The 22591-nt window shown below is 51.9% G+C and overlaps 1 protein-coding gene across 1 annotated transcript in view; it reads left to right on the plus strand.

Moving 5' to 3' along the window:
- Nucleotides 1-582: 582 nt before the first annotated feature.
- ATP6V1B1 (ATPase H+ transporting V1 subunit B1) overlaps nucleotides 583-22591 on the plus strand; it is an 80876-nt gene continuing 58867 nt past the window's right edge. The window contains exon 1 of the mRNA XM_054030940.1: nucleotides 583-691. Within this exon, the coding sequence (XP_053886915.1) occupies nucleotides 583-691 (109 nt within the window). The remainder of the gene's footprint in view (nucleotides 692-22591) is intronic.

Consider the following 22591-nt stretch of genomic DNA (forward strand, 5'->3'; position numbering starts at 1 on the left):
TAACCACCTACTCCCCCAGAACACAGCTACACAACCCCCTAACACACACTCACTACCTACTCCCGCAGCACACAGCTACACAACCCTCTGCCACACACACAACCACCTACTCCCCCAGCACACAGCTACACAACCCTCTGCCACACACACAACCACCTACTCCCCCCGCACACAGGTACACAACCCCCTAACACACAGTCACTGCCTACTTCCCCCGCACACAGGTACACAGCCCTCTGCCACACACAGTCACTGCCTACTCTCCCAGCACACAGCTACACAACCACCTCCTCCCCCTGCACCCAGAGCTCAACGCAGAGCCCTGAGTGCGGTCTCACTCAGCCACCCCCAGGTGGGAGCTCTCAGGTGACCTTCACCTGCATTCAGGGCCTGGGGCTCCCAGCCAGGTGCTCAGGCTGCCCCAGTTTACAGTCAACAGGGGCCTGTGTGGGCAGGTCTAACCCCCGCCGGGCCGGGAAAGGGGCAGATCTGACCGGTGTGGGCCAGCGAGGGACGAGCAGGGCAGCGTAACCCTCTGCTATAAAACCCCCTGGCTCACTCCCGCCCCAGCTGTGCCCAGCGATGGCTGCCAAGGTAGAGGTGAGGCTCGGCGGGCACCCAGCGGCGCTGGCAGGGGCCCAGGAGCATGTCCAGGCCGTCACCAGGAATTACGTCACCAACCCCAGGCTGAGTGAGTACCGTCGGGGGGGCCGTGCTGGGGGGAGCAGGGCTGGCGAGAACATCCCCCCTCCTGCCACAATTGTTCCACCCTCCCCCATAATGTTAGCCCTGCTAGCACCTAGCCTGGGGCTGTGTATGGGGGCAGTAGGGAGAGGGGAGAGCTGTGGCTGGATGTGGTGGCTGGGTGTGGGGAGCTGGACTCCTGAGTTCTTTCCCCTGCTCTGTGGCCCTGGGCAAGTCGTGGTCCTGGGCAAGTCACGTCCCTGCCCCGTGCCTCAGTTTCCCCACCTGTCCTTTCTGAGTGGCTGGAGCACTTCGGGTGAAGTGCCAAGCCTGGTACACGTTTCTGGGAAGTGCACGGAGGGATCCTTCCGCAAACCCTGGCAACCGAGGGCATCTGTATGGCAGGCTCGGGGGGGCTCCCTTCCCCCAGGGGGTGTACATGGGGCCTGTTGGATTGGAGTCCTGAACTCCCTCTAGGATGGAAACCCTTTTAGTCTCTGTCTTCTGCCTCCTCCTTGTGTTAGCTGCACCCCCAGCCCAGAATGGCTGAGAGGAAGTGACCCTGGAATGGTCCCAGGGCACCATTTCCCTGTGGCGATGGGGCTGACTCACCTGCCCCATAGCTTCATACAATGCTTGGTGTTCACACTGCGGCTCGCTGTCTGGGAGGCTGTTTCATACTGAAGTAAAAGGGTGACATTTACCCCAAAGAGAAGGGCACTGGGCCAGGTTCTGTTCTCAGCAACTCCGGCATAAATGCGGAGTGACTCCAGCAAAGCCAATGGAGTGACTCCAGATCTACACCAGTGTAAATGAGAACAGAATCAGGCTCCGAAAGTGGATTGCTCAGTGAGAAACTTTAGATGGCGAAGGAGTCTATCTCTTCCCAAATTCTGTATAGAAGTCACTTGGCAAAGTACTCAGCAGTCTCCACCATTACCCCTCCTCCCCTCAGGTGTTGTGGGTGGGTGGGTGAGAGAGAGAGAGATTGGGTTCTGTTTGTGTGTTTAGTTGTGTGTGAGAGAGAGAGAGATTGGGTTCTGTTTGTGTGTTTAGTTGTGTGTGAGAGAGAGAGAGATAGGGTTCTGTTTGTGTGTTTAGTTGTGTGTGAGAGAGAGAGAGATAGGGTTCTGTTTGTGTGTGTGTGTGTGAGAGAGAGAGAGATAGGGTTCTGTTTGTGTGTGTGTGTGTGAGAGAGAGAGAGATAGGGTTCTGTTTGTGTGTGTGTGTGTGAGAGAGAGAGAGATAGGGTTCTGTTTGTGTGTGTGTGTGTGAGAGAGAGAGAGATAGGGTTCTGTTTGTGTGTGTGTGTGTGTGTGAGAGAGAGAGATAGGGTTCTGTTTGTGTGTGTGTGTGTGTGTGAGAGAGAGAGATAGGGTTCTGTTTGTGTGTGTGTGTGTGTGTGAGAGAGAGAGATAGGGTTCTGTTTGTGTGTGTGTGTGTGTGTGAGAGAGAGAGAGAGAGAGAGAGAGATAGGGTTCTGTTTGTGTGAATAGGTGTGTGTGGGTGTGAGAGAGAGAAAGAGACAGATCAGGTTCCATTTGTATATTTAGTTGTGTGTGTATATGAGAGAGAGAGATCAGGTTCCGTTTGTGTGTGTGTGTGTGTGTGAGAGAGAGAGAGAGAAATCAGGTTCTGTTTGTATATTTAGTTGTATGTGTGTGAGAGAGAGAGATCAGGTTCCGTTTGTGTGTGTGTGTGTGTGAGAGAGAGAGAGAGAGAGAAATCAGGTTCTGTTTGTATATTTAGTTGTATGTGTGTGAGAGAGAGAGAGAGAGAGAGAGAAAGAGACAGATCAGGTTCCGTTTGTGTATTTAGTTGTGTGTCTGTGTGTGTGAGAGAGAGATTAGGTTCTGTTGTGTGTCTGTGTGTGTGAGAGAGAGATTAGGTTCTGTTGTGTATTTAGTTGTGTGTGTGAGAAAGAGAGAGATCAGGTTCTGTTTGTGTGTGTGTGTGTGTGTGTGTTTACTTGCCTGTCTTCCTCTCTGCCTCTAGACACGTGCAGACTGCAGGTCTGGGTGTGCGTGGCTGTCTCTGTGTGCAGACGTGAGTGTCTGTGTCCCACCCACACAGCCAGCGCCTCAAGCCCCCGGCCTTGCAAATGCTCCCAGCTCACCTTGCCCAAGGAGAACTCCTGGAAGAGGTCCCAGCAGCTCCACTCCCTGACGTCAGCTCAGCCTGACAGCTTCTCAGAGTAATACACAGCCCTGCAGCGGGCCCTGGGGCCCCAAATGTGCACCGCACCCAGGTCACAGCTTCTTCATGAGCGGAAGCAACAGATGAGCTGAAGTCTTTAAACAAAACCAGTCTCCCCCAACCACTCAGACAGCAGCACCTGCTGCTTGCATGCATCCCATGGACTGGCTTGTGTGTATGTGGCACTCCCACCCTCCACTGGATGGAATCAGAACTGCTCAAGCGTGTGTCATGGGCCCTGCACTGCACACAGCTACCGGAGATGCTCTACAGGCTTGGCTTGTGGAACAGGAGGATCTGAGTTGTGTGCCCCGCTGATGCTGAGTGGCCGAGGGATGCAGGGGAAAGAATCTGCAGGGGACTGGCTAGCGTGGGGGTGGGCTACAGAGCCTTTTCCCCTCTAAGGCACCTGTTCCACTCAGCCCATCAGTCCCGACAGGTGACGGCTACTGAGTGGACGTTGAGCACTGAGTCTGGAGGGGAGGGAGGCTCAAGTCCAGGTGTGCACCTCGCACTAACGGCCAGCACGGTGGGCACTAATTGGCCCCTTGTTGGCAATCTGTGTAGAAAGGGCCTCTGGAGAGAGACCGGCCCGCTCATCCCTAGAGCTGGTCCCTCCCTGCTAGAGCAGTGTGGGGGAGCCTTCAATTCCTCAGTCCCAGTCCCGGGCCTCAGTTGCTTGGCCACCCGTGGCATGAGCCGGGACAAAGCCTTTATCCACCCAGCTCCCCGGGTTGTGGGCACAGAGCAGAGGGTCCCCATCTGCCCCAGTAATTCAGCGCAGGTGCCAAAACCGGTGGGTGCACGTTTCGTAGGCCCATGTGTGTTCGCAAAAAGACCACCTGGGTCTGATTCTCTTGGCACGTCCCCCAGCTCTGCGTTCGGGCGAGCCCACTGTTACTCCGGATTGACACCCGTGGAAGTGAGAGGCGACCCAGGCTCTCTCTGCCTGTGGTTAAACAGCTGGGGTGCGCTGTGACAGCAGCGTTCCAGGCAAGCACATATCGGCTCTTCGGTACCTGGTGCTCCCTGTCCCCCCTCAGTCTGGCCTTAGCCAGCTGCCTCAGGGCCCGGACTGTCTATGTTTGTACAGTGCCAAGCCCAGGGGGCCTGGTGTGTGACTGAGGCCCTAGATGCGATAGCAATACTGAATACCTGGAAGCTAGCTGGCTATCCATCCCACACTCCTCAGCGTGGTAGCTGGTGCTCCCTGCCTCAGTTTCTCCCACTGTACAATAGGGTTAAGTACTAATCAGCCCCTGTCTCCGGGACGTGTTGGGTGCTTGTCGGGTGGTATTGGATTCGTGTGGGGCAGGGGCCAGGGAGGGGGAAGGACACTGCAGCTGCTGCTCTCAGATCAGGAAGGCCTGAAACCCACTTTCCTTTGCCTGAATGCTCCCCTCGCCGTGTGCCACGAGCTCCTTGTCCAGTTCAGGGCGAATCCAGAGCGCCCTGGTCAGGCTCTGCCTCCGCCGCATCTATTTACCCTCACCCGGAGCTGAACCGGTGCCGCGGAACAGCTCATGTTTGCTGTCAACAGCACAGGCTGGGCTCACCGGGGCCAGCCCCTCTCCTCGCCCAGTGCGACCAGCAAGGGGTTGCCTTGCCCTTGGGCCGCTGCGGGGGCCAGGGAGCGCTCAAAGCCAGGAGGCAAAAGGGATGTCAGGGCAAGTCCAGAGCCAGCTGGCAGCAGAGAGCGAAGGCCGGGCTGCTGCTGATTCAAGTCAGGCTCCACAGGGTGAGGGGGAAATGGCTCCCCTCCTTTTATTTTGGTGATTACCATTTTTGGAGAAAATTCTCATTTAAAACTGATTAGTTTTTGGTGTGTGTTTCAGCAACTGGTTTAGTTTCCCCCCCTCCCCTTTTTTCTCCCTGCCCCTTTTTCCATTTTTCCCCTGAGAAAAGGAGAAGGGAGGTGAAAAAATGAGAGTCAATATTCAGGATTTTTTTGTAGAAAAACTAAAACTAGTCCAATTTGTCATCCAATAAAACCCCAGAACCTGCCCGACGGGACCTGGGACGGTTCTGCCCCTAGGACCGAGGTGTCCTCCATCCCAGACTTTCACCACCAGCCCCTCCTCCTTTCCGGATGCAATTCGGGCTATATTTAGGCTTAGCAGAATGCGATTTTTATTCTGTTATAATGTCGCTGGGTAATACTGAGGTTCATTTGGAAGCATTTTCCCCCTGTTCTGATCGATGGACATTTTCCCAGATGATGGAGCGGGGCGGGGGGGAGTGTCCGAATAATTCTTTAATGAGAGGAGACACTGAGATTTTAAAGCTTTATAATCGTTAAAACACAAAGTGTCAATATCCCGTGTCGAAATAGACAGAGTAAATCTCCTCAAATCGAACTCGAATAAGTTCCCAAGGAACATTTTCTTGCTTTGCCTCACTACAAATTCCCACGAAGATCAGTGGAGACCTGTTTTCGCTGGTTTGTGTGCATACAATGAAATGGACGTTTGCTAACATTTGCCCCCCCCCCCAATCAAATCCTTCCACCCCAATCAATATGAGGCCGTGGAGCATTCAGGGCTGCACCCCAGAAGCGATTTTCTGCCCCTGGTCACGCGTGTTGGCATGTTGGCCAGGCGTGCTGCTTGCATAGAGCTTTTCGTTTCGTGGGGGCAGGTTATCAGGACTGGGGGGTTCCCATGCTCTCCATCTGGTTGTCCCTAGGGCTGGTCCCCCCTCCCCCAGTTCCCAGTAGGGGAGTGCTAGCCATACGGCATGAAAGAGAGAGGCCGCACCGCCGCCACAGAGGTTGCTAGGAGGGGCTCGCTTGGTCTGGTGTGCACCTCTGGTGCTTAGCGGAGGCTGAGTGCCCCGGGGCTGTAGCACCAGGCTCGCCCCCTAATCACACCTTAACGCCCAATCCCAAACTGGATCCAGCGCTCAAGTCTGTTCGGATGTGGGGATCTGGTTCACCCACTGGCTTCATTGGGAGCTGTGGCGAGAGGCTCTGGGTTTAGCCCAGTGGAATTTCCTGCTCATTTTCTACGCTGAAAAGTTTTTGGCCGTTCAGCCAAAGCTTCAGAAAAAGTAACTTTCGGGTGCCTCTCCTGGCCGACCGTCTGACACTGGCTCATAGTAAACCAACTCGCCCCTACTGTGAGGTCTTGTCTGGATCACAGGAGCCACTCCAGGCCCCGACGAGGACCAGGGCCCCACTCACTCCCTTGGCCAGAGTCAACAGTCAGTCCCTGCCCCGAAGAGCTGACGGGCTGAACTGGCAGAGGGGGAGAGGGGAAACTGAGGCCCAGAGAGAGGCAGGGACTGGCCAGCTGTCAGAGAGCAGGTCAGTGGCACAGCCAGGACTAACACCCAGGTTTCCTAAGTCCGAGGCTCTAGGCACTAGGGAACACTGCCTCTTGTTTGAATCTTTACAATATGGCTAGTGTCCTGGCCACCAGCTGCCAGGGGAGCCCCTGCTGCATTGCTGGGAGTCCAGGCTTCCCTGTAACTAGTACGTCAGTGACATGGGTGCCGAACGCAGACCTGAGCCTGCCTGCTGATTTACGCCCCCTCCCGGCTGACGGGATAGGCAGGGGCAGGGCTTTGGCCAGGAGCTCTCCAAGGAAAAGGCAGCAGCTGCCGGAGATGGAGTGACGTGGCACGGATGGCTCCTCCCTCTGAGTCTCTGCCCCCTGCTAGGGGGCGCTGTGCTGCTAGAGGGCCTGTCTTTCGGCTGAGATTGAGAAGGCAAACCAAAGTCCTGCCCACCTGCAGTCACTGACGGTCCCCTGGGGAGCCTCTCTCCCTGGGCCAGATTCCAGAATTACATTCTCCCTCTCCGGGTTCCCCTTGTGGCTTCAGCTGAACAGAGGAGTCTCCTTTGCCTCCTAAACTGTTGTGTGCTGTGGCCATGGGGCTGCTGTGTTTCCCCCCAGAAGTGGCTGCATTTCTGGCATTGGTGAAGTCGTTCTATAAGCTGTTTGGAAGGAATTTTAGGATCCCTCTGAGCCTCGCTGCACCCATAAGGGGGGGATCTTTTCACTAGACCAGGGATGCAGGACTGGCAGGGGCCTCGTGGGCCATCCAGGCCAGGCCCTGCCACCCCAGGCAAGCCCTTCATGTCACCCCCTTACTTATCAAGCTCCATCTTCAATCTGGTTAGTTGGTTGCCCCCCAGCTTCTGCTATTGAGAGACTGGTGCAGAACCTCCCTCCCGCGCTGGAGCTAGAGATCACCATAGGACCGTCGCGGACTCTTCCTCCTCCATCGGGCTCAGCTGAAGGTCTCCCAGCCATGAAAGGCACCTCCAATGAGCAGCCCAATCCACGACCCGCCCTGCAGTGCCCCAGAGAGGCCGCTGCAGATCTCCCCACGCTGCAGACGCTGGGCCGGGCCAATCCGCATGCTGCTAACCTCTGTGACCTCCCGGCTGCCAGGCGTGAAGGAACACGCTGTTCTTAACAGGGATGTGCTCCGCGGGGTCAAGGGCTTGGAACTGCGGCTGAATGTGTCTTTCTGATTCCAGGCCTGCTCGTAAAGGGGCCGCTTTCGCACTGCACAGCCGAGGCTGGAGGAGAGGGGGCAGGGGGAGCAGAGACTGAGGGCACTGGGTGAGTGGGGGGGGATGTCTCAGGGTTCAGGGGTAGGTGTCTTCAGCAGAAATTACGCCGTAACTGTAGCAAAGTCGCCTTGTCCGCTATAGCTCTGGTCCCCCAGTGTGAGCTTTGCCATCAGTTCCACTGCGGGGCTTAGCCGGCCCATAGGGGATAGGTGGTAAGAGGACCAGCTGGCAGTGAACCAGGGGCTTTATTTTCTTGGCACTTCTCAGCTGGTAGCCAGGACCGCAGTATAAACAGGGGTGAGCCGTCAGTTCCTTGGCCGCTCGTGTTCCATAGTCTCTCTGCAGCCTGGTCAGATGTTCACGCTCTTGACTGAGAGTTTTTCCCCCGTCCCTCCCAAAATTTCGCTCCCCCTTTCCCCTGGCGCCTGGCTGTGCCCCTGCCTCTGACACTGCTCCGGGCAGCAATGACCAGCTCTCAGTTCCCTGGGGAGGCAGAAAGGAGACAGCCGTGGTGAGTTACACCAGTTGTGAAATGCAAAGAGCTACGTACAACTCTGCCGACTCCCAGGGAGAGATTTGGCCTGTTAAGCGGAACCCAACACAAAGCGATCATGGTGGGAGGACCGGGACCTACTCTGCCTGGAGACATCCAGCTCCGGTTCATGATCAAGGCAGTTTTCCCAGGCTCAGGAAGGTGACTCAGGCCAGCTCGGTACCTGGATAGGAAACCACCGCAACATGGTGCTTGTGGGTGAGTGGGGTTGTTGATGCCGTAGGTACTATTCTACCAGCTGGGGGCGCTGGTCTGCTGGAGCTGCTGCCCTTTCCGATAAGACTGGTACCTCTGAACACCTTTTGCTAGGCAGCAAGTGTGATCCCAAAGCCCTGCCCGACTGCTTGGCTAGGAAATGACATTCTGCCAGCCTACACGCGCCTTGCGATTTCCCCTGGTTACAACGGTTTTCTACGCTTTCCACCCAAAACTGTTGTGCAGTGCCGTTACCTGTTAAACAGCTGCCACATTCCACCCCAGAGGTGGCTGCATCACAGTGATGGTTATCGTTTGCAAAGAGCTTTGGGGAGTGAATGGCATTCTAGAAACGTAAGATATTTTTCTTTGTTTGCCTGAGCCCCAAAACAGTCTGTGGTCAATTAAACCAAGAGCAACCAGGAGGAAGAATTGAACACCTGCTCCCTACGGGGTCTTGGGGTGTGTTTGTCCTAACGTTTCGCTTGAAACCACACGAAATCCAGGCAAATGACTTGTTACCGATTGTACCCCAGGCTGGTGACAGATTCAGCGACTGAACTGCTGTGCTCCAAGCAGCTGCCGGTGATAACTCAGTGCTTGTTACTTACAGCCCTTTGCATGGACTGGAAAGCCCAGCAGGGCTGGCGGTAGGACAGCTATTCCCCATCCGACCCCATTCCTTTCTCCTCGGGCATTGCAACCCAAACGCTGCCCAGCGAGAAAGGCAATTGCCGGCTAACGGCGTGCTAGGACGTGATAGAGAGACAGGGGCAGGGGAAACGGCCCAGATAGACGACTGAGAGAAAATGATTGATGAGGGAGTTATACAGAGGGGAGAGAAAAAGACAAGCTGGAGCCTGAGGGGAATGGAGGCGAGGGAGAGGGACGAGGAGGTGGCTAGGAGGTCAGAAAGTTTGGGGGGGCCCAAGGCTCTACAGCCCTGGAAGGTCCCTTCCACTTTATGTCTTAAGTTTCTAAAATGTCATGCTTCAGGGCCCAGCCAGTCATCTGCAGGGATCAGGAAGGTGTCCCCCACCCCCAGTGTATTCTGGGTTTTGTTTTGATTTGTCTCCTTCCTCTGAAGCGTCAGGGATGGCCACAGCGAGACGTGGGACGCAGGACGGGGTGATGGCAGCAGGTCTCTCTCGCTCAGCCGCTGGGCTGGCTGGCTCTCGCTCACGTGCTCAGAGCCTAGCTGATCACCGGGCGCGCGGTCAGGAAGGAATTTCCCCAGCTCAGACTGGCAGGGACTCGGGCAGGGGGGCAGGTCCCCTTCCTCTGCAGTGTGTGAGTGCGGGTCACTTGCCAGGATTATGTGGGGCTAGCTCATGCCACCACGATAGCAGGGAAATGGTTACCTCGGGCACTGGTGCGCCTCAGTCCTTCCTATTCCCCGCCTGTGGCACATACTCAGCCAGTCTCCTGCAGCCAGGCGCTAATACTTCGGACTCATTTCAGTTGCTGGGTTTAGCGTGAGGGGGCTGGGTGGGCCCGTGCTCTGCAGGAGGTCTGACTGGGTGCTCTGGTCGCCCCTTCTGGCCTTAACTCTCTGACTCTAGCTGGGAGCAGCAGGGAACCGTCATGAGTAAGGGAGTAGGGGGATATCAGGCCAGTAGGCCGGGGGGTGGAGGGAGAGGGTGTGAGATCAGAGAAAGTGGAGGAGGTGGTGGATAGAAGACCAGAGAGGTTGGGGGTCAGGGGAGCGGAGGGGGTTGGGGGTCAGGGGAGCGGAGGGGGTTGGGGGTCAGGGGAGCGGAGGAGGTTAGGGGGTCAGATTCAGGTCAGAGAGGCTGGGCTGGGGAGAAGAGCTCACTGTGGGGTTGGGAGGAGTGTAGGATGGTGATACAGAGCCTGCTCCTGCTACCATTGAAATCAATGGCACAATCCCCATCAGCGCCCGCCGTGCAGGACCAAACCCACAGCCATCCCCTGGGCGGCTGAACGCTCGCTCCCAGAGCAGCGGTGCCGTTCAGCGCCCGAGCCGGCGAGAGAGCCAGGCACTCCAGGTGCGTGCAGCCGGATCAACTTGTATCTTGCAGGGGGATCTCGGCTCTGCTCGGGTAATGGGTCAGTGGCATCACAGAACCTTCTGTGGCCTCGCTAAGAAGCACGGCCCTCGGCCAGCACGCAGCGCCAGTCTCTGAGCACGCGGCCAGGGAATCAGGGAAGCACGGCCTGCCACCTCTCAGAAACTACAGTGGATATCTCTCACACCACCGCTGCTGCTGGTGACCGTTTACTTGTCACGCTCAGCCAAGTTTATACCTAAAGACAGTTTCCGATTGCATGTCAGTGGGGGAGCTGGATTAATGCAGGTTTTGCGAGTGAGGCCAGCAGCATTCCTGGGTAGCCCATCAGTCATTTGGCCCTAGTGTGACCGTTGCTGGAATGCTGGGTCCAGCTCTGGTGTCCACGGTTCAAGAAGGATGTGGATAAATTGGAGAGGGGTCAGAGAAGAGCCACAAGAATGATTTAAGGATCAGAAAACGGCCTTGTTGTGATAGACTCAACTTGCTCAATCTATTTAGTTTAGCAAAGAAGAAGTTAAGGGGTGACTTGATCACAGTCTACAAGCATCTACGTGGGGAACAAGTATTTGATAACGGGCTCTTCAATCTAGCAGAGGAAGGTCTAACACGTTCCAATGGCTGGAAGTTGAAGCTAGACAATTTCAGACTGGAAATAAGGCGTGCGTTTTCAATGGGGAAAGTTAATTAACAACTGGAACAATTTACCAAGGGTTGTGGTGGATTCTCCATCAGTGACAATTTTTGAATCAAGATTGGCTGGTTTTCTAAAAGCTCGGCTCTAGGGATTACTGTGGGGCAGGTCTCTGGCCTGGGCTATACAGGAGGTCAGACGAGACGATCACAATGGTCCCTTCTGGCCTTGGAATCTCTGAATCTCTTTGGGTTTGGGTTTCCAAGCTGGAGCAGGCCAAAGGCCAGAAGGTGATAAGTGCTTCTTCCACTCACTCCTGCTAATGGATTGGCGGTGCTTCGAAACAGCTAATACCTCCCCGGGATCTCAGGAGAAACAGTCAGAAGTCAACAGTCGAGCGCTACTGCTTGCGTTCAGTGTCCCTCTACTGTCAAGGTAGGTGTCTGTGCATGGGGGAGGCAGCACCAGGCCTCAGGCCTTCCCCAGCTCCCTCTAGCATTCTCCATTATACTCTGCACTTGCTCACTACAACCTCAGTGCATTAGCATTACGTTTAAGCTGAGAATGGGGTGTATTCAGTGCAGGGCCGGCTCCAGCATTTTTGCCGCCCCAAGCGGCGAAAAAAAAAAAAAAAGCCACCACAATTGGTGGCACTTCAGTGGCAGCTCTACCACCAGTGCTTCATCCTTCGGCGGCAATTCAGCGGCAGGTCCTTCCCTCCGAGAGGGACCGAGGGACCCACTGCCGAAGACCCGGACATGCTGTCCTTTCCATTGGCCGCCCCAAGCGCCTGCTTGCTGCGCTGGTGCCTGGAGCCGGCCCTGTTTCAGTGGTTCAGAGACTCATAAAGTGTAGGCCCAGGAGGGACTAGATCATCTAGTCTGACCTCTTGTACAGCACAGGCCTGTGAATTCCCTCCAGTTCCCCCTGCAGTGAGCCCAGGAACTTCTGTTTGGCTGAAGACACCAAGGGGACCCCTTGTGAACGTGGGATTGGAACCACCCCTAGGCAGAGGAACCGCAAAGGGCTCCCAAACTTTGCCCTCCTGAAGGCTGCATTGAAGAATGACCAGAAGCCCAATGATTGCACAAAACTGGGCTGCAGGTGTCCATGGGTGTGTTTGTGAACATACAGCGGAAGGACACAGCGCTGATGCGACTGCTGCAGAATCCGAGTCATGTAGGGTCTCGATACAGTTACAAAGCAAGCCGAGCCGGTTGGGAAACAGGTTTCCCATCCCACGAGAATTTCAGAGATTTAAGGGAAAAAATCCCGTCTCGAATTGCAATGAAAAATCGAAATCGCAAACATTTTCATGAGCCAAAAATCTGAAAAAAAAAAATCACCAGATCAGGCTTTGCCAGTAAAAATGTTTCATTTTGATGTCGACCTTTTTATGTATTTATTTAGTCATTACATTTTTTACTCTAAATTCAATTAAATTTTGAAACAAAAAGTCATTTTGACCCAAACAGAATGTGTTTTTTTTTTTTTTTTTTTCCAGAAAAAGTTGAAAGTCCCATTTTAACAATTTAGAAGGGGTTGGGGTTTTTTTTTTTTTTGTTTTGTTTTCAAAATGGGGCAAACCAGCCCTTTCCTGCAAATAGCTTCAGTTTCAACGAATCGTCATTTTCCAGTGAAAAAGTCTTGTGGAAACACTTCCAAGCAGCTCTCAAAGCAAGGATCTACGAGAGATTGATGGGGACCAGGGCCAGATTTCCAACTAGGCACGGTAGGCACGTGCCAAGGGGTGCCAGCGTTTTAGGGGCACCTCACCTCTCTAAAACTGTGTACAATATGAAGGTCAGCTGTAGGCCAGGGGGGCACTGCAGATGCTGGGTCTAGGGGTGCGTAAGGTGTAAATCCGGCCCTGTTTGGGACTTTGGAAATAAACACAGAAAAAGTGAATCTCAGAAGAGCTATTGAAGCTCAGTGCACTATAATGTCAGTATGCATAGACAGGGAAATCAGTGACTCACCAATGTTAAAACTGAAAACAAAGTTGGTTTCAAATAGCCGTCATCGAATAAGCAAAAGCCACGCTATGGAGAGATGCCATTAAGCAGCGTTTGACATAGTGAGAGCAGGATGCTTTAGGAAGTGGTAAATATAATTCAGTTATACCGTTTCTGAAACAAAATCTGACAGTCTCAAACATTAAACATAGAATGACCCGGCATTGCAAGAACTGGAGAGAGTAATTCTAGATGGATGGCAAATTAAAAAAAAGCCAGGTACTTCTCAATACAAAAACATACTGGAACTAGACCAGATTAAATGGTTGCATATGCAATTGTGGGTGAAGAACGTTTCACACAGGTTGAAGGTTGGAAATATTTACCATAACCCACAGCACCCATTGGAGTACTGAGACGTGTCACATGAAAGTCTGACTTGTCCTCTGGCCAGGCATAAAGAAAAGGCATCGTCCAAGTATGTACAATAAACATGTGAAGCAGAGTGCAAAAGACCTACTGCTACCACATGAGCTTCTTGATTGCCCATGAAAGAGGTGTAAAATTTGGGAGGGCGGAAAAACTCTCAGTCAAGAGGGCAAGTATCTGAAAGGCCTGCAAAGAGAGTACAGAACACGAGCAGCCCAGGGACTGATGGCTCACCACTGTTTATACTGCGGTCATGGCTGTGCCAGCTGAGAGGTGCCAAGAAAATAAAGCCCCTGGTTCAATGCCAGCTGGGCCAAAGTTGGCCCATGTGGACTTCAGTTAAACAGGGAAGGTTTCCTATTAGTAGCAGACTGCTAACCAATTGTTTTGTTCAATGGAGCTGTTGCACAACACATCAAGCAGCAGTTAGTAGTACATTGCAAATGGCAGTTAGCTTGCTATGCTATTCTGAATGAGTTAATAATAGATATTGGTTGTGGGAGCTCCCCCAAGACCTCTTCCACTCGGTCACCCAAGAATTCAGTCCTGGTCCAGCCTCATCACTCAGGTTCCTTTACGTGGTGTACAGCACAACTATGCTCAGTTGATCAGACTCAAGTGTAGGGGGTGGGTATAGGGCGTAGCACACATTCAAAGTTACACAGCAAACCTCTTCCTTTATAGACATTTACACGTTCCATTGCACCTACATTGCATCACACGCTTTGGGCTTGGCTTGTTCACTTTGTAGGAACCAATCCCTGTATAGCATGCTCTGGCCACGCACTGTCCATGCACGACTTGCTCTTTACCTCCTCTTATGTTCCAGGCTTAGCTTGTCCATTGAAAATAGTTCGCCGGGTGCTCCCCCTTCTCATAGCTAGTACAGACATTCTGTTCCCAGCCTGCTGCTCCATTTACCTCCCTAATCCTGTCTCCCAAGAAACGAGGCCTCTCCCATATCTAACTCCGCATGTCAAACCAGGCCTACGATGATCCACAAATATTTCATTTAATCCGTTATCTTTGATACAGCAATACAAGCCCTTATTAGGCCCAGTCAGGTGGGTTATCAAAATATAACAAAGGACTTGATTTTGAAGACCAAGCAGAGTTAAGATATCTGTAGTTAGCATTTTGAGAGTATCGCAATACAGCTCAGGGTGATCTATTAATATCCAATACTTATGGGCAGAAGGATAAAAACCTGAGTGCCAACAGCTTGGCATTTGATGCCAATCTTCTTGCACCAAAAACAATTAAAGTTAAAGCAAGTCAAAACTTTTTAAATAAACAGGGGTTTGGTTTGGTTTTGAAAAATATGGTCTTTTTTAAATAAAAAATTCCATGAAAATTTGCAAGAAAGGAACATTTTTGATAAAAGTTGTGCCTTTTTTAATTCAAAAAATGAACAAAAACGTTACTGAAATGGTTTAGCAAAACCTGTTTTTTTGGTAAATAATTTTTAATAACTATCTTGATAAATGTTTTCAATATTTTTTAAATCAGAAAAAAAATGCAAAAAAAAGTTTGAATGAGAAACAAAAACTGGTTGTGCTTCAAACACTTCTAAATGAAAACAAATTTGAAAGTTTCCATAAAATTATCCTTGGATTCTTCAAACAGATATACTGGTATCTTTACAAAACAGGTACGTACTAGGACATTAAAGAACTTTTCTGATAAAATGTCCAATAGTAACCAAGTGCCATTGGCAAGTGGGAGAGAAAGTTAGAAGCAGAAAGTGTCAGATAACGTACTGATCAAAATTCAGAATTTCCATTTCCATCCTGCAGAACAGAAAATCCCCCAAATTTCCATTTCAGAACATTTTATTTTAGGAAAACGTCTACATTTTATTTCAGTGTTAAAAAGCAATAGTCCCTGGGTAATTTGGTTGAAATAGAAATATGAGTTTGTAAAAAAAATTCAGTCTTGTCAAAACCATTTTTTTCTGTCATAGCTGTTTCCACTAAAGTTTCCAATCAGCTCTAAACAGAACTGCCCCAGTGGTCAGTCTGACAAGAGAACCCCCCAAAATGTCCCAATAAAAGCATAGCGCTCTATTTCTTGAGCACATCAGGACTGCTGTTGACAGAAGTAATACGTGCCCACCCGGCTACTGAGCAGGAAGGACACCGGAAGCAGTAGTATTGTATTTGCTTTGGGGTCGGTGGATAGCGATGCTGACCCATGACAGGGGTTGTAACCCTGACTCATGCCATGTGACACAGGTCAATGTCCAGTCTCTTCCCAGCCCGCACTCCTGTGGCTCAGGGTTTTATTACACCTGTAGCTTCCACAGGACTCCTCCTCCTCTTTATGGAATGCAAGGGCCTTTGTGGGCTCTGTAGACCAGCATGGGCCGCATTTGAGCAGCAGATTCTACTTTGGCCACTTCAGCCTCCAGCCCTCTCAGACCCTCAGATACAGCAGTGAGGGGTGCACAATAGACAGCGCCCATCGAACACTTTGCATTCACTAGACTGTGGATTTAGCCTAGAAGGATTGGCCTGGTCACTGCTTGGATGAGGATCTATCTTATCTCCTTTGAGTGTGCCATTCCCCATGGTCTCCAGGCACATCTTTCAATAGGGTGTGCTCTTGTCTCCAGCAGTTCAGGATTGATGCCCCAACACAGTTCCAGGGGGTACTGTGTAAAATTGAGATAATAGAATCGTAGGATTGGAAGGGCCCTTGAGAGGTCTCCTAGTCCAGTCCCCTGCACTCATGGCAGGGCTAAGTATTATCTAGACCAGGGGTAGGCAACTTATGGCACACGTGCCGAAGGCGGCATGTGAGCTGATTTTCAGTGGCACTCACACAGCCCGGGTCCTGGCCACCGGTCCGGGGGGCTCTGCATTTTAATTTAATTTTAAATGAAGCTTCTTAAACATTTTAAAAACCTTATTTACTTTACATACAACAGTAGTTTAGTTATATATTATAGACTTATAGAAAGAGACCTTCTAAAAATGTTAAAATGTATTACTGGCACGCGAAACCTTAAATCAGAGTGAATAAATGAAGACTCGGCACAGCACTTCTGAAAGGGTTGCCGACCCCTGATCTAGACCATCCCTGACAGGTGTTTGTCTAACTTGTTTTTAAAAACCTTCAATGACCGAGATTCCACAACTTGCCTAGGCAATTTATTCCAGTGCTTAACCACCCTGACAGGAAGTTTTTCCTAATGTCCAACCTAAACCTACCTTGCTGCAATTTAAGCCCATTGCTTCTTGTCCCATCCTCAGAGGTTAAGAACAACAATTTTTCACCCTCCTCCTTTTAACAAACTTTTATGTACTTGAAAACTGTTATCATGTCCCCTCTCAGTCTTCTCTTCTCCAGACTAAACAAACCCAATTTTTTCAATCTTCCCTCATAGGTCATGTTCTCTAGACCTTTCATCATTTTTGTTGCTCTTCTCTGGACTTTCTCCAGTTTGTCCATATCTTTCCTGAAATGTGGTGCCCAGAACTGGACACAATACTCCAGTTGAGGCCTAATCAGCACAGAGCAGAGCGGAAGAATGACTTCTCCTGTCTTGCTTACAACACTCCTGCTAATACAGCCCAGAATGATGTTCACTTTTTTTGCAACAGCGTTACACCATTGACCTATATTTAGCTTGTGATCCACTATGACCCCCAGATCCCTTTCCGCAGTACTCCTTCCTAGGCAGGCATTGCCCATTTGGTATATGTGCAATTGATTGTTCCTTCCTAAGTAGAGTACTGTGCATTTGATTGTGACCACTTGTATCCTGAAGATCCTTTTGCAAAGACGGCAGGGTGGATCCCAGTGTTCGGGCCAAATTCCAGTTTGGGAGAATACAGCCCGCTGGCCTAAAATAACCCCTGTCATACTGGACACTGTATTCATATTCTCTTCATGTCCTAAACTATTGTGCTGTGCTGCCGTGAGCTATTAAACAGCTGCTGTGTTCCAGCCCCCAGAAGTGGCCGCATTTCAGAGGCAGGCGGAGTGATTTCGGTTTGTAAAGGTCTGTGGGGGATGCCATATAAATGCAGGTTTCCTGCACTTCATAGGAACATAGGACTGGAAGAGCCAGACCCCTGCTATCGCAGGCAACCCCGTCATCCCATCCCATTCATAAACTTATCAAACTCCATCGAAACCTGAGTTAGGCTCTTTGCCCCCGACTCCTCCTAATACTATTTATTATTTGTCTAACCGCAGTGTCCAGGGCCTGGGAGCCCGTTACACTAGGTGCTGTACAAACTCAGTGCAGAAAGACAGCTCCTGCCCCACAGAGCCGTCTCACGACCTTTCCAAAGCAGCCGGTGCTGGCCACTGTCAGTGAGGCCCCGGCTGAGACGGGCCTGCTCCTCAGGCAGGTCCTGGGCCAGACCAGCTTTGCCTGGAACACTCCCGGCTGACTACCCCGCATGGTGAGCGATATTGCCACACCCCGGGCAGGAAAAGTGGTTTTTCGGGGGGCTGATTTGGGGGGGGGAGTTTCTAAGGTTTCATTAAACGCCCATTTCCAAAGCAGGATCCGGCGACATCCATCGTCATTCCCATGAAGCCAGTTAAAGCCAGCGCTCGATTTCACCGGGATAGGGTCCTTCTCCCGCCCCCCGCCCACCGAGGGCCCAAGTCTGTTTTGTCTGACAGAAAACGTGACAGCGAGTCCAGCATTTTTTCCAGGCTAGCTCGTTGGCTTCACGCTTGGGCGAGCCTGCCATTCAGGGGGCCTCTGTCACATGACCGTGCAGGTGTGTCTGGGAACCCTCCACTGCAGGCCCTAATTAGTGGCATAGTGTGTGACCCCCCGCTGGGCCTTTCACAGGGTCCGGTCGGCTTGGATAGGCCAATGTGTTTGACAGCGCTGCACAAACTGACACATCGCACAATGGGCAGGTTGCATAAGAGCGAAAGCTGGTCACTGAGGGAGCGTCGGAAAAGTTCGAAGCAAGCGCAGGCCTCTCGGGAAAGGGGAGGGGGGCCCGGTGCATACATCAGCGGTGGAGCAGGAGACGTGTCTCTATGGATTGTCCAGTGTTACGGCCCCGGCTCAGGGTCTGATCGTGCGAGATACTGAGTGGTCTTAACTCTGTTCGCCAAGTGACTTGCCCAAGGGCACTCAGTCGGTCCGTGGCAAAACGGGATAGAGCCCAGAGGTACGTCTACACGGCAAAAAAAAAATCCCCGCAGCAGGTCTCGGAGCCGGATCAACTGACTCAGGCTTGTGTTACAAGGCTAAAAATAGCCTCCAGGTGTCACAGTCCACACTGCTGGTTCTAGCCCCGTAGCGTGAGCCCGAGTCAGGTGACCCGGCTCTGAGCCTCGCTGCCCCGGGTGCTTTCGTGCAGTGTAGACGTACCCCGGGTATCTGGCGCCTGCATGTGGATTGAGGCACGGTGCTGGGTGAAGACGGCAGGGCAGTGGGCAGCTTGGGTGTGCAAGGAATGCGGGATCAGAGCAGCCGGTGTGGTTTGCAACCTCCCTTAGGACACAGGGAGTTCTGCTGCAAGGCCTTTTGGAGCCGCTCACTTCCACCGTCGCAAGGTTTTCAAACGCCAGCACTAGGAAAGAGAAATAGGAAATGTCAGCACAGGGAGGAGCCGGCTAATGCGTATGTGCACCGCTGCCCTCGGCGGGATGGAAACTGTGTGTCATGGGACCCGCGCTGCTAATGGCGTCTCTCTGTTTAGCTCAGATAGAAGGAACCTGGGTTTTCAGAGCAGGGAGGGGTCTGAGTTTTATTCCCATACCCTCTGCTGCCGTATTTTAGGGACTTCTGCTGCTCATGGAGGAGCCCAGTGACAGTCAGGTCCTGGTCCCCTGTTTTATATTTGCAAACATTACACACGCCAGCGAAGTAGATACCGTATCGTCCCTATTTTATAGGAGGCAAGACGGAGAGCTTCGGCAGTTGGGCCCAAAAGCCCATATTGGGCCTGCTTCCCATTGATACGGAGAGCCTTTGACACGGCTTTGCCCCGACACACACTGTGAGTCCCCTTTAAGTGTACCGAGGCCCTAGTGTGAATGAGACTCCAGGCCCGTGTATCTGCAGCAGAGCCAGGATTCGAGCTTGGCTCAGCCCCGCTCCTGAACAGTGTGTGCACTCCCTTGCGTCTCATGGCCCCTGCGTCTGAGTACTGCAGAGTAAAGCCTGACACCGGAGCAGAGCTACTGGGGAGCATAGTTGGAAATGAGAAATCTGTCTGTGGTTGTTTTGTTTGGGCCGTTATCCCTCTTGCCAGTCCTTATGGTTTTATTGTGAATCGTGCAAAATTTGGTGCTTTTCCTAAAGCGCCAGCTGCTGGAGTCAGGTGATTAGGTGAGTATCCCAGCTTTCGAATAAAAAGGAAAGTAAGTCTCTAGCCCTGCCCTCCCTCTGCCCCCAGTTCCAAAGAAAAGCTTGGAAACGTAAGCCCAAGTCTCAAAGACCAGGAGTCCAATAAAAAGACGCCCCATCCACCCACCCACCCAATTTGCTGAATCAGAAACTCCTCCCAGATTCATCAAGGCTCGTGAGCTTTTTTAAGGGGTACGTAGGCCACATTTTGAGCGACCCTTTGGGGGACACAGTGTGCATCCATGCAAACCCAGCTGTGCCCATCCCTACCCGCAAAGGGGTCCTCACAGGTCAAGTCAGGGGCAGAGCAGGGAGTTTCCATTTGTGCGCATGCTTGCCCAGGGACCCTCCCAGACCGGCGCTGGCTGGTTCCAGTCCCCAATGGCTGTTTGCTTCGAGTCTGTATGATTTGCTCCCCGTGACTATTTCCATGACCGGGTTCCCTTTGGCGCGGATGCCTGGGAACGGTAGCTCTCTACATGTGCCCACGCTCCCGCAAGAGTCACACACCAACGGCTGGAACCCCGATTCCTCAATCCTCTTTCATTTATCCCCCGGCTTCAACAGTTCCCACCGTCCCCTCGTGACCCAGGCGGCCAGTCCCAAGCCGCGCCTGGAAGCTGAGATTTGTTGGCAGCCAGCCACTCAGCCAGTCCATTGGAAGAGAAATGAACACTTTGCACCAGAGCCCTAAACTCCCCTACAGCCTCCCCTGCCCCCCAACTGAACAGAGGACCCACCCTAGAGATGCCAGGGGAAGGGGGGCGAGGACGGGAGTGGGGAGAGGATGGATGATTGGAAACAATTAGTGCTTTGGTGTGGTTGGGCCGGTTGTCCTCTTTGTCAGCATGGTCAATTTCCTCTGCTACTTCGCCGCCCTCCCCCCCCTCACTTGGCTTCCCCCCCTCCCTCCTGCCCCAAGGGGAGTTAATAGTGCATGATTGTCAGGGCTAATGGAGATTACATGTGACAGGAGCTGTGAATTTGGGGATGGGTGTGTGGAAAGGCCAGGTTGAAAGACTTTCTTTCTGATTTGTTCCCCTCCGCTCCTTGTGCGGAATTGGCAATCACGTCCAACAGCTTCTTTCCCCCTCTCCCCTCACTCCCCTGTCTCAACAAAAATCACAGCCCACCCAGCCAGCCGCTCCTCGGAGGAGTGCCGGGCTTTTCTTCATAACAGCTCAACCCCTTAATTATTTGAATTGGTGTTTTCCGGTGGGGGAGAGGGTCTCTCTCTCTCTCTCTCTCTCTTTCTCTCTCTTTCCTTCCATCACTCATTCTGTCTCGGTCTCTTTACATGTATTTCCATCTTCCTCTTTCTGTCTTTTCTGTCTTCTCTCTCCCTTCCTCCCCTCTTCTTCCTGTCACTCATTTACTGTCACTCCCATCGATGGATTCTCACCATGGCGTGATCAAGGTCCATTTTTCCTTTTGCTGTTATTTCCTCTTTGCAACAAGGTGGCCCCATTTGCGTGGCAGATCCGGGGCCTCATTGCGCACTTCAGACAAAAGCACAACGCTCGCAATCTAGAATGTTGAGCCTATGCAACAGGTGGATAAAGGAGAGTAGACCCAAGCAGAGGAGACTCCCGTCTTCATCTGCTTTTGATCAGAGAACATAACTGAATATGCTAGAGAAAAGCAATGGTGGTTGGGAGAGGCCTGAATTCGGCCCAGTAAGGACCATCTTACGTAGCACAAGCGTGTGTAATTTCAGACAAACCCCTGCGCTGACGCAGAGCTGGTTGACAATTTTTTATTAAAGCCTTTTGCTGCGAAAGACGGTTGTTTTGATTAGCTGGGAAATGTCCCACAAATGGATCTGTTCATAAAAATATCACTTTGGGGGGTGAAAGGCTCAAAACGTTTCGTCGCTTGGCAATTTGTTTTTGTTTTCAACATCTACAAACTGAACAAAGTTCGTCAGTGGCTTTTCGGTGAACATCGGAAAAATTTGCCAACAAACTTTAGAAGAAAAAGAAAAAAGAACAATGCCGGTGTTCCTCGAAAATACACTTTTTGACTAACTCTATGTCCAAGTTTTTTGTCCTTATTTCTATGGGTACGTCTACACGGCAGCTGGGGACGTGAGCTAGTGCACTACAAATAGTGATATGGCCACAGCAGCGTCTCAGACTAGCCAGCCAACAATGTACCCCAAGGGTCAAGTGGGTTTGTAGAATCATAGAATATCAGAGTTGGAAGGGACCTCAAGAGGTCATCTAGTCCAACCCCCTGCTCAAAGCAGGACCAATTCCCAGCTAAATCATCCCAGCCAGGGCTTTGTCAAGGAAAACCTCTAAGGAAGGAGATTCCACCACCTCCCTAGGTAACGCATTCCAGTGTTTCACCACCCTCCTAGTGAAATAGTTTTTCCTGATATCCAACCTGGACCTCCCCCACTGCAACTTGAGACCATTGCTCCTTGTTCTGTCAAGGAGCAATACCTGGGCACCGGCTACCTGAACTGGGCAGCACCCTCCTATCTGCTTGGTAGACATACCCTAAGACACACTCAGCCCCTCTGCTTATCTGCTCATCTACCGTATTATCCTGTCCCCTCCCACCATCCTGCATCCACTTTTTGTCTGCCTCTTCCACCAACATTTTCATGTGCTTTCATACGCCTGGAACACCCTCTCTGAACTGATCCTTTAAACCATGTCTCCTTCCATCCCCCCTCCAGATCCAGGTCTATCTAAGGGTTTTATCCCGACCACCCATTCCCGTTCTGTCTGAGCGTCTTGCATGTAAAATCCACAATAGTAGCGATGTCCCTAGCGGATTTCACAGAAACTCTGGCTCTTTTCAGGGCCATCTCTCTGGGTGGGATGAGGGGCGGCTGAGTTTTCATTAAGATGTTACTTTCCTTTGGGATTTGTTGGGTGGCTGGCGGGGTGTATTGGGCTGAAGGGGTGGCAGCGTTGGGAGTGTCATTCTTACGGAGCAGAAGTCTTTCCAAAGAGGAAGGTTTTGCAGCATTTCCTAAAGGTGGCAATTCGCCTGATCTCCTCCAGACAATGGATTCCCTGGACAGAAAGCGCTTTGCTCCCTGCTCTCAC

The sequence above is a fragment of the Malaclemys terrapin genome, chromosome 5, assembly GCF_027887155.1.
Source record: "Malaclemys terrapin pileata isolate rMalTer1 chromosome 5, rMalTer1.hap1, whole genome shotgun sequence".
In the NCBI taxonomy this organism is placed as follows: Eukaryota; Metazoa; Chordata; order Testudines; family Emydidae; genus Malaclemys; species Malaclemys terrapin.